This window comes from Chrysochloris asiatica, unplaced genomic scaffold (assembly GCF_000296735.1).
Source record: "Chrysochloris asiatica unplaced genomic scaffold, ChrAsi1.0 scaffold00010, whole genome shotgun sequence".
NCBI lineage: Eukaryota > Metazoa > Chordata > Mammalia > Afrosoricida > Chrysochloridae > Chrysochloris > Chrysochloris asiatica.
Window position 1 is genome coordinate 20,718,685 of NW_006408528.1, and position 11,438 is coordinate 20,730,122.

An 11,438-nucleotide genomic window follows, 5' to 3' on the forward strand; every position below is an offset into this window, starting at 1 on the left:
TTCAGTGTTCCCATGTTCTGTTCGAACAACTGCTTCTTGGTCTAGGTACAGATTTCTTAGAAGTACAATTAAGTGTTCTGGAATACTCATACTTCTGGTCTCTAACACTATAGTGTAGTGGTTATGAATCAGGCTGCGAGCCGCAAGGTCAGCAGTTAGAAATTACCAGCTGTTCTGCTGGAGAAAGATGAGGACTTCTGCTCCCGTAAAGATTTATAGCCTCAGAAACCCTGTACGGGATCACTGTGAGTCAGAACCAACTCCACAGCACATAACCACCACCACCATTGTACTTTGGAGGTTCAGTGGTTGAATTCTTCTGTAAAGGAGATCTGGGTTCAATTTTTGGCCAATGCACCTCAGCCATGGTCACCACTTGACTACTGGTAAAGACATTGCATGCTGAACAGGTTTCAGTAGCGCTTCCAGACTAGGAAGAAAGAGTTAGTGATCTAATTCTGAAAATCAAATAATGAAAACCTTATGATCACAGCAGTCTGATCTCAGATCTTGTTATGCATGGAGTCATCATGAGTCATCATGAGTCAGGACCAACTTGACAGCCAATAACGACAGTGATCTTGAGACTTAAGAGTCATAAATTTTTCTTTCACTATTCCGAAGCCAGACTTCTGGTGTGGTGCTGTAGGTCATCACCCGATTGCAAACCACAAGGTCAGGAGTTCAAACCCACCAGCTGCTTCTCAGGGTCATGCTGAGTTGAAACCAACTCGATAGCACTTAACAAAAACAACATACTCATGCCATATCTTTCCAAACCCATCCACTATAAACATGAGGTCAGGTTGCATTACATTTTCCTCATTAAGATGACATGACTTTCCCTCTAAGAATCCCATGAGAAGTCACGAGCTAATGATAATCCACATAAAGATTATTAGTACAACATTAAAATGAAGTATTAAAGTTGTATCTTAAAAAAAACAAGTCATTTTATGAATAACATACCAGATGAAAGGTCATCCAAAGGAAATTCAAACAGTCTGGATTTGTAAACTGAATGAAATGTGAAATCTTCCTGAAATGACACAAAGAACAGAGATTAAACATGTACAGCCTACATCTAATGGCCTCAACAGCTCAATCAAAGCTGTTCTAAATAACCATTTAAAGAACTACTATAGCTTAACTATACATTTCCTGCATTTGGAAAGGAGAGGAGAGGAGAACAGCCATTGACAGCTTCTCCCACTTACTCCTGTCTTCTTTCCAACACCAGTGAGATATTCAATTAGAAACAAATGCCTTCATGGACAGAGAAGCCAAAACCTACAGTAATGAAAAATAAATGGACCAATTTCCCCAAGGAGAAGTGAGACATCTGGGGAAACAGGTTAATGTTTTTCATGACTGGTTCTTTCTCATTTATCTCTACTCCTCTTAGGATCCAAATGACTTTGCTAGGCAAAGACTATAGCGAGCAAAAAGACTGGTACAAGCAGATGCCTAAATTTCAAATTTTCAAATTTCAAATGTTATACAGAGATCTATGAAAAGTCAAAAAGCAGAACATCCTATTTCTATCCAAAGAAAAATTTGTGAACCTGCAAATAATTGCAGTGGGATTCATTCAATTATATTTTAAAACAATATCATAACGGGCAAGTTTTGCAATGCCTTAAAAACTCACTCACATTGTTCAGTTATCTGATAAGAGATCCAGTGTTGGGTACCCCAAAAAATCATACACTATATTGACAGTTTTCTCAAACATGATTGCTTATGGGTGGCCAACCAACATATGTTCCTTGGAATTTTTATATTTTCTATATGTCTAACCAATGTTGTATAATACAAAGAAGAAACTGTGTGTAGAGAGCTAGAATGGAAGTGACATGTTTATTCGTAGTCTATAATATTATCTCAAAGTAATATTAACTCAAATTTTCTAATTCCTAGAAAATTAAAGTTTCAGTTATAGTGAGAGAAATCATTAAAAAAAAAAAAAAAAGTTTCTCTAAATATCAGTTATTATTGTTAAGAGCCATCTGGTTGGTCCTGACTCACAGTGACCCTGTATAGGGTTTCCGAGGAGAAGCTGCTGAGTTTGCACCACCAACCTTGCCATTCAAACCAACCTTGAGGTCGAGTGCTTATCCTAAGGCACCACACCAGTTGTTGTTGTTGTTGTTGTTGTTATTGTTGTTAAATGCCTTTGAGTTGGTTCTGGCTCATAGCAACCCTGTATAGGGTTTCTGAGGAGTGGCTGGTGAGCTTGAACCGCCAACCTTGCAGTCCAGCGCATTACCCTACAGCGCCACACTAGTACAGGGCCTTAAAGGCAATGAATTTGAGAGAAACCTAGAATCAAGGGGAAAGGGCAGGGGTGGTGAGCAACTTATCTATGGATTTGATCATAGCATATTATGAAGGTTCGAGAACACCTCAGAGGAAACATATTTTCAACATAGAGGAAATTATGAGACAGGGAAAAAAGCTGTCTTGGTGTTCTGACTCATTGAATATTTGATTAAGAAAACATGTATTTACTATCAAGATCCTAAAAAATACAAAAATGGAATAATGTAGACAGAAAAATAGGCAGACATGGAAGCTCTCAAGATCAATCTCTCCATTTGTCTTCCTCACTCTGGCACAGTAAGTTGACGGAGCACTTACTTGGGACGTGTCATTTTCTTCTGGCTCAATGAGATATGTGTGGTTCCCGTCATAGAACATCCCACTGCCAAGGATAGGAAAATAATTAGACATTTTCTTCTCAGGACAAGATTGTTTTAAAATCAGAAGAAATTTTCTTCTCAGGACAAGATTGTTTTAAAAACAGAAGAAATTTTCTTTTTAGAACAAGATCATTTTAAAATCCAGAAGATCAGTTAAGATTTCTTAGTCCCATGCATCCAACACAAACACACACAACTGGAGTCCTCTCATCCTGACCCTCAAGCCTAGGCTTGATGTTCTCTAGCCTTTGTTCATTGCTCCTTCCTTAGTCAATAGTTCTAAGACTATAATATGCAAAAACCCACTTAGAGGGCCAGATAAAACCCTTCACAGACCTCTGTGTTGGAATCCAAGAAGCTAAACCTCAAGTAATTCTAAATGCAGATTGTCATGGATTGTACTGAGAATGGTCAGTCTGCCATATGCCTGAAAGACTTTAGTAGTGAGCTAAAAACAACTTGCTACGTGCTAATTATACATATTAATTTGTTTTGTCTTTTCCACAACCCTATGAAGAAGACAGAGTCCTGATATGGCACTGTAGGATAAGCAATGGACTACTAACAGCAAGGTTAGTGGTTCAAACCCACCAGTCACTCCACAGATACCCTATACTAGGTCACTGTGAGTCAGACCTGACTCTGTGGCACTTAACAATAACAACAACATGAAGAAGGTAGGAACCTGATAGTGCAGTGGATAATGAACTGAGCTGGTAATAACAAGGTCGGCAGTTTAAATCTTGCTCCACAGAAGAAATCCAATAAAGATTTATAGTCTTAGAAACCCTATACAGAGTTGCTGAGTCAGAACCGACTTCATGGTGCCCAACTACCACGAAGAAGGTATAAAGAGTATCCTCATATTATAGGTGAAGAAACTAAAGTACAAAGAGATGAAATAATTTGCCCAACTGCACAATCATGAAGAGCAGAGGCAGAAAAAATAAAGAGCAGAGGCAGGAACAGACCCTAGACAGAATGGTTCCCGTCTGCAATCTGCCACCCACGATCACTCATTCATTCAACAAATGTTATGTTGTTGTTTTTAAGTGCTGTCGAGTTGGTTCTGAGCCACAGTGACTCTGTGTAGGGTTTCTGAGGAGCGGCTGGTGAGCTTGTAGTCCAGCACATTACCCCACAGTGCCACATCAGGACTCCAACAAATGTTATACAGCATCTAGAGCACCTATGATGATCCACATTCTGGGGAGACAAGAGTAAACAAAACAGACCGATATCTACCTACCCTCATTATACTGATGCACATTGGTGGTTCGTTGAGTTATGTAATGTCTCTTGTAGCCATAGCCTTTGTAAATTCCCACCAAACGACTTTCACCTGATGAATTTGGGTAAGAGAAGGTGAGGGAAGAGTCTGATAGAAGATATGATTCAGCTGTGACTGATTCATAACTTGGTGGTTAACTGTGAAAACTTGGAACACTAATGTGTTTAAAATGAGCCATCTCTGAAGCAGGAATGGGAGATTTCACGACCATGAAAAAGGAAGAGGCAGGAGTGGAGCCTGTCCTGTGGACCCTGAGTGTCCTGTGCACTGACCCTCTCTAACCCAAGGACAGAAAGCTGTGATACCAGAGGAGTACAGAAGAGTGGCAGAAGAGCAGCAGCGACAGAACCAAGAATCAGAACTGGAGTCAAAGCAGTGGATTCCCAGCCCACTGAGCAAGTACAGCTGAATGTGTCTGGGCAGAAGGCTCACTTGTAGAGTGGGATGACTTCAGGCACTTAACTAGGAAGCTAGGTTTGCTGACCCTGGGAACTAGAGCTGAACGACTTCAGTCTCAGACTTACAGTGAAACAGACAGCCTTTGGGGCTTTTATCAGCAATATTAAAAAGAGTTTTGTACATTGCTGTTGAGTTGCCACTTAACAGCAATAACAAAGGGTGATAATAAACATACAATAAACAAGTAAATATACGCTGTTGCTGTTGTTAAGTGCCCTCGAATTGGTTCCGACTCATAGCAACCCTGTATATACAGTTTCTGAGGAGTAACTGGTGTCTTTCAACCATGGACCTTGCAGTTAACAGTCCAAGGCTTATCCTGTAGCAAGATGGTGATAAATTCTAGGGAGAAACATAAAACAGATGAAGGAAGGTAAATGATGCCAGAGGATCAGGGACTAAGGGAAAGGGAGAGATGGCTATGGATTAATACGAGGCCAAAGCAAGCTTCATAGAGACGATATTTAAACACAAAACTGAAAGAAGTGAAGTACAGTAAGTCATAAAGATTACCTGTTCAACGTGCATAATAAATGCAAGGGCCAAGGTAAGAGACTCTTGGAGTGTTCCAGAAATAGCCAGAAGAGAGTGAGGCTGGAGCAGAGTGGGTCAGGGGGACAATGCAGTAAAACAAAATCAGGGAGGAGCAAGGCAATATTATGTGTTCCCTTGGCTCTTACTTTGAGAGACAAGGAACCACTGCACCCACCCTATCCAACAGCCTTTTTCATCTTATTTAAAGGTCGCTATGGGTCGGAACCGACTCGACGGCACTTAACAACAACAACAACAACAACTGTCCTTAAGGAGCTCTGGTAGCGTAGTGGTTATGAGTCAGGCTGCTAACCTCAATATCCGCAGTTCAAAATTACCAGTGTTTCCACAGGAGAAAGATGAGGCTTTCTGCTCCCGTAAAGATTCACAGCCTCGGAAACCCTGTACAGGGTCGCTATGGGTTGGAACCGACTCCACGGTACTTAACAACAACAACTGTCCTTCCATTTGCTTAGATTAAAACCTTGGAGACATTTCTATTCTTTTTCTTACACACTCCATTTCTAGTTTTTCACCAAATCTAAATGAGTCTCCTTTCAAAATATACTCAGAATTTGACCACTTCTCACCATCTTCACCATTAACACCTTGACTTAACCCACCATCTTCTCTCACCAGGATTACTATGTTAACTTTCTTGTCATAACAGAGCTCTGGTAGCGTAGTGGTTACGAATCGGGCTGCGAACCGCAAGGTCAGCAGTTCGAAACTACCAGCCAGGAATTTCATTTGTGCCTCTTAGGCTGGAGATGGTCGTCAGCCATATGGGAAATTAAGCTGTACATGGTTTCCATTCCCACTCAGAGAGACCCTCAGAGCCACTCCGCTTAGGAAAACATGGTTATTCTTAGGAACGTGTTCCATACGATGCTGAAGCAGCATCTCAGGCTCTGAGAGGGCAGGGCTGTGGCCCGATCTAAAGCTTTAGGTGGAAATTACTGCCTGACACGCAAGCTGTTTGAATGTAGAATGATACTTGTCTTTCACCGACGCCTTTTTGAAGCTGGTTGGCTTTTTTGAGCAATAATTATACTGGCTTCAGCTCTGCCTCTATTCAAAGTCTTTCATTCCTGCTGTTAACGTCTTCCACATGTTCTCAGTTTTAGTATACTCTTAGAACTGTTTTTCTCACATCTGCACAGTTTTCAACCATAACTGAGCTTTCCAAATTTGGATCACGCTGCATTTGGAATTTAAAGATAAACAGATGTAGTTTGTAAGATATCACTGACAGTCCATGCCTAAGGAGTTGAAGAGGGAAGCATTTTCAAAACAGTAGAGCAAATATGGTAATGAACACTCTCAGCACCTCTGCAAAGAGTTAGCCATATCCACCCAGGAAATTATTAAATCAGCACCCTTCACCAAAGTTCACATGGCAACTCAGATTAAGTAGCAGTTTATTTTATTTAAATAGTTACTTAATGTATTAGGCCTTATGCTAGGCCAATATCCAATGAGAAATTAGTTACTTTTATTGGGTATAAACATCAGGATACACAGTATAAAGAGCAGATTCTGACACTATCTATACCTAGGGAACTCTGGCTTCTTATGTGACAATGTATCATTAATGAATCCTTAACTACTAAAAAGTATGTGTGTTATATCTGCTTTGTTTAACACCTTTTAATATAAATTTCAAGTATACATAGTCCAGAACACAGTATATACTTGAACAACCTATATCAAGTACTAGACTACATAGCACAGGCCAACTGAGCTAAATAAAATGAATCAAAACAAATTTTTAAAAGAAAACAGCCTTTCTGGTAAGTCACCACAAGGAGGCAATAAACTCACATTATTATATTCTTTAAGGTTCCCATAGTTACAAGATTTAGTCCTAATATTAAACCTAACCACACCAGGATCAAAATGTTGCTTATTGGTCCTTTGTAATTGAAAAATGTACCCTTGCAGGTTCTTTATGGAAAAGACACAAAAGAGATTGTCTTCTTTATGTTCTTCAACTGAATACAGTAAATCAACAAGTGAAAAAATATACTTGTTTTTTTATATAAAGGATAACTCATGAATAAGAAAATCTATCTCATACTTAAATCATTGCAATTCAGATGACATAAATTAATTAATATTTATAATATTCCCCCTCCAAAAAAGTTTTCTTCAGCAATTTTTAACAATTTAGAAATGAAATAAAAATGGGACAGTATAATTAATAACCAAAAAGATAAAGCATATATTTATTCACTGTGCTCCCAAAAACCTAAGAAAGTCCAAACACTTTTACACATCAGTATTCCTGTGGGGGAAGACTGTATACAGTGGGGATTTCTGTTTCTATTTGCTTAGAAGTCAAATTTAGTTAGTCAAAACAACTGAGGCAGAAATCTCGGTTTTAATCCTGATCCAGTCACTATATGGAGTCCTGGTGTGGCGCTGTTTGAACTGCAAGGTCGGCGGTTCAAGCTCACCAGCGGCTCCTTGGAAACCCTATACAGGGTCATTATGGGTCGGAATCGACTTGACGACACTTGACAACAACAGTTACTATACAATTTCCTTAAATTTACTTTTTTCATTCTCCTTTAAATGACTCCTCTAGGATTAGTAGCAAAGTATCGGTCTTGGGTTCTCAGCTCTATTACTAGAGCCTATAGGAGAGCAATGAGTCCTGGTGTGGAGCTGTGGGCTAATGCGTCAGACTGCAAAGTCATTTGAACCTCAAGGTCAGTGGTTCAAACTCACCAGCTGCTCCTTGGAAGCCCTATACAGGGTCACTATAGGTCGGAATCAACTCGACAGCACTTAACAACAAAAACAACATAGGAGGGTGATACCTTCCCTTGTTTCCTACAATATTGTGTCCATTTGAATAACTAAGGGGTTGTTGTTGTTAGGTGCCATTGAGTTGGCACTGACTCATAGCAACCTTATGTACAGCAGAATGAAACACTGCTCAATCCTGGACCAACCTCATTACCGCTGCCACGCTTGAGTCCATCAACGCTGCCACTTGGCCAATCCATCTCATTGGGGGGTCTTCCTCTTTTTCTCTGACCCTCCACCTTACCAAACATGATATCCCTCCTCCAGCGACTGGTCCCTCTTGACAGTATGTCTGAGGTATGAGAGACAAAGTTTGGCCATCTTGGCCTCTAAGGAGAACTCTGGCTGCACTTCTAACAAAATGGATCTATATTAGTTCTTTTGGCAGCCCATGGCACTTTCAATATTCTCCTCCAACACCATAACTCAAAAGCATCAATTCTTCTAATTCTAACAAATATTGAGCAAGCTGCTTACATTGTGACTTTGGATAGAGTTACAATCCAAATAAAGGAAAAACTAATTTTTGTTGTTGTTTTTTAATATCACTTTGTTTTGCATTATACGTTTGTTAGCCAGAAATGTCCACAGGCCCAGTTGCACTATTCCAAGCTGACAGCTGTGCTGTTCTGAGATCAGATACAGCAACGTCACTGCTGAAAACGACTTCAGTGTTTTCATCCAGATTAGAAAATAGAGAGCTCCAACTATGGATTCAATATATAACAATCCATTGTCCTTTAGAAGAAACAACAAGGAAATGAAGTCTTCCACACCTGCGCTTCTCTATTTAATTGGTTCTCTCACTCTTGGTTTTCCGCCTTTCTAATTTACCTACTGCCATAGTCTGACCAGAAGGCATAACTTTGGCAGACCAGTTATTGTCCAACCTTTCCTATTAAATCTCTTTCCTTAATTAGGTCTGTCAGTCTAACTACCCTCCCTTGGAAGATTCTAGCAAAGCTTATTCAAGGGACCTGGTTCATCTTCTTCACATGGCTTATCTCTGGTGGCTGAAGTTCTACCTCATTGTCAGTGGCCGGCTCAATTTGCATTCCTTCTCTCTCCAACCCCAACCCCCAGCTTTTAAAGTCTCTCTCAAAGATAATATACTGATTACTTTTCTTGGGCTATTATTTGTCTCTCAATTCGACTGTGAGCTCCTTGAGAAAAGGGCACATGTGTTAATCACCTCAAATTCCTAGTGGCTGGTACACAACAGATAGTCCATAATCGCCAGCTAGATGAAAAACCAGACCTCTAAGTTGCTAGCAGACAGAAAGTATAGTAAAGTTAGCTAAAAAGCAATGAACAAAGCTACATAAAAATGCTGGCTTGTTCTGTAAAACAAGCAAGAAGGAACAGAGATGATTTAGTCTAAATAGAATGCCAAGGTATGACACAGTAGCTTCATAAGGGGTTACAAAACAAATAAGAGATGACCACCCGTGTTAACCATTAGCAACATTCTTTGATAGTGAAGTTTATGAGAAGGAAGCAAGGCCCCAAGGAGGAAGAAAGAAATCCATTCCTTGGAATCTCTGAGAACAGAACAGATCACCCCACAAGTATGCTGTGTGTCAGGTGTGACTTTCACTGAAGAGAGAGGTGAAACACACAAGCTCTTAGAGGTCACTTACAGCGTTTTCTCTTTAGAAAAAGAGTTAAAAGTTTCCATCTACTGAATTTTTTTATCATTCCAAGGAAAAATGAAACTAACATAAAGAGAAGTAAGGGTAGAACAGAAACAACACCCACCAAACAAAACCTCAAGTTTTCAAAACCACACACATCTGAGCTTGTGTGAAACTTGAAACAACCTTTCAAATATCATTCTAGAGTATCATATTATAGTTGCAACACTAATTTGAAAATCTGTTTGGCTTACAAACCACTTGAAATAGGAAAAAAAAAAAAAAATCAGATGCATCAGTAATTGAAAATCATTCCTTAATATGAAATATGGATTTCAATTACAAGTGTACTAAAAATAAAGAAAATAATAGTTACTGAAGGAATGAATTAAATAATTTTTTGAACACTTACTGAAGTCCATGGCATGTTGACAATGCAACAAATGAGGCAGGATTTCCTCTGATGTGGCCCTGGTAGAAACAGTGTTCTCCTCCCTGGAAATGGAAACAGACAACATAAGCCTTTGTCTTCACAAGGAGAATCTGTCACATTCTTTCACAAGTTTCTGCTCACACTGTCCTTTCATATATGTAAAGTTCTGTGCAATATCTCATTATTCATATTATAGTATCAAACCATTTCAAATAGAATTATTCATAAGCACTCTAAGTACACTGACTCCAAATCAAAAGACAGGGAAATTAAAGTTGACTTGAGTTTTCTCTGATGTAGGAGCTGTTAAAGGAGCAAAGAAACAGAAATTGAAATCCACATATGGCCCCTGTCTCAGAATAAGTTTAATAGTCACGAGTGACTCAACCTTGAGTAGCAGCAAGGCAATACTCTTTCACAGAAAGCTAAATAAAAATCAATTACTGGGAAGTCGCCTAAATTAAACTGAAGAAAATGCCTGTGTTCCATACGATAAACATTGTGAATCACAAGCTCTGCAGTTTGAGCCAGCCAGCTGCTCCGTGGGGGAAACATGAGCCTCGAAAACCAGATACAGGGTGGATATGAGTCGGAACCAACTCAATGGCTCTTAACAACAACATATCTGACCTTGACTGGCCAATAGATATGTTGATACCCTTCTTTTCTCAGATCAGGAATGGCCTTACCAGTGAGCAGACTCTAGGAGGGTAGGGTTTGAAATTGTGCAGTTTCTTCGAGCAGCCAATCATATTAACTAAATTCTGTTAACAGAGTCATTTATTTGGATTCAAAGTGCCTATAAAAGGTCTATGTATTCTTCAGTAGTAAACACTTGCTATTCACAGCAGGTTCTGCAGAACAAGAGCACAGACATCAGCAGAAGCTTCCAGACATTCAAAATCTCAGGCCTCACCACAGACTACTAAATCAGAAAGTGCATTTTAACAAGATCCCAAGATGATTCCTATGCACATTAAAATTGGAGAAGCACTGATCTAAATGACCTTTTCCCATTCCCCTGCTAATTTGCTATTTCTTCAGTAGGTGAAAACTACTAATTAAGCAGACTTGCTAAGATATGCGTAACTGAAATCGGAAGGACTGATAGAGTAAGTGTACGGGCAAAAATCCATCTCACAAACTGGCTGAGGGGACTGTTGTTGTTAGGTGCCATCAAGTTGGTATTAATTCATAGTGTCCATATGCACAACAGAATGAAACATTGCCTGGTCCTGGGCCAACCTCACAATTGTTCCCACGCTTGAGCCCCTTGATGCTGCCACTTTGCCATTCCATCTCACTGGAGGACTTCCTCTTCCTCTGATCCTCCACCCTATTAAACATGATATCCTTCTCCAGCAACTGGTCCCTCCTGACAATATGTCCGAAGTACAAGAAACGAAGCCTCTGGCTGCACTTCTTCCAACACAGATCTGTTTGTTCTTTTTGTTTGTTTGTTTAAGGTTTTTATTGTGGATTCAGTGTAAGTTCACAAGGCAGATCATCAGTTTTACATTCCACAAATCATATACCTTGTTTCAGTACAATGATTATAATCCCCTCCATAT

At 39.7% G+C, this 11,438-nt stretch overlaps 1 protein-coding gene across 3 annotated transcripts in view; it reads right to left on the reverse strand.

Moving 5' to 3' along the window:
* Positions 1 to 11,438, reverse strand: part of ADAM22 (ADAM metallopeptidase domain 22) — a 267,600-nt gene that overhangs the window by 80,705 nt on the left and 175,457 nt on the right. For all 3 annotated transcript variants that reach the window (XM_006834320.1, XM_006834319.1, XM_006834318.1), the window contains exons 5-7: positions 9,847 to 9,929; positions 2,641 to 2,704; positions 970 to 1,039 (exon numbers count right to left, since the gene is read on the reverse strand). In XM_006834320.1, coding sequence (XP_006834383.1) covers positions 970 to 1,039; positions 2,641 to 2,704; positions 9,847 to 9,929 — 217 coding nt within the window. The remainder of the gene's footprint in view (positions 1 to 969; positions 1,040 to 2,640; positions 2,705 to 9,846; positions 9,930 to 11,438) is intronic.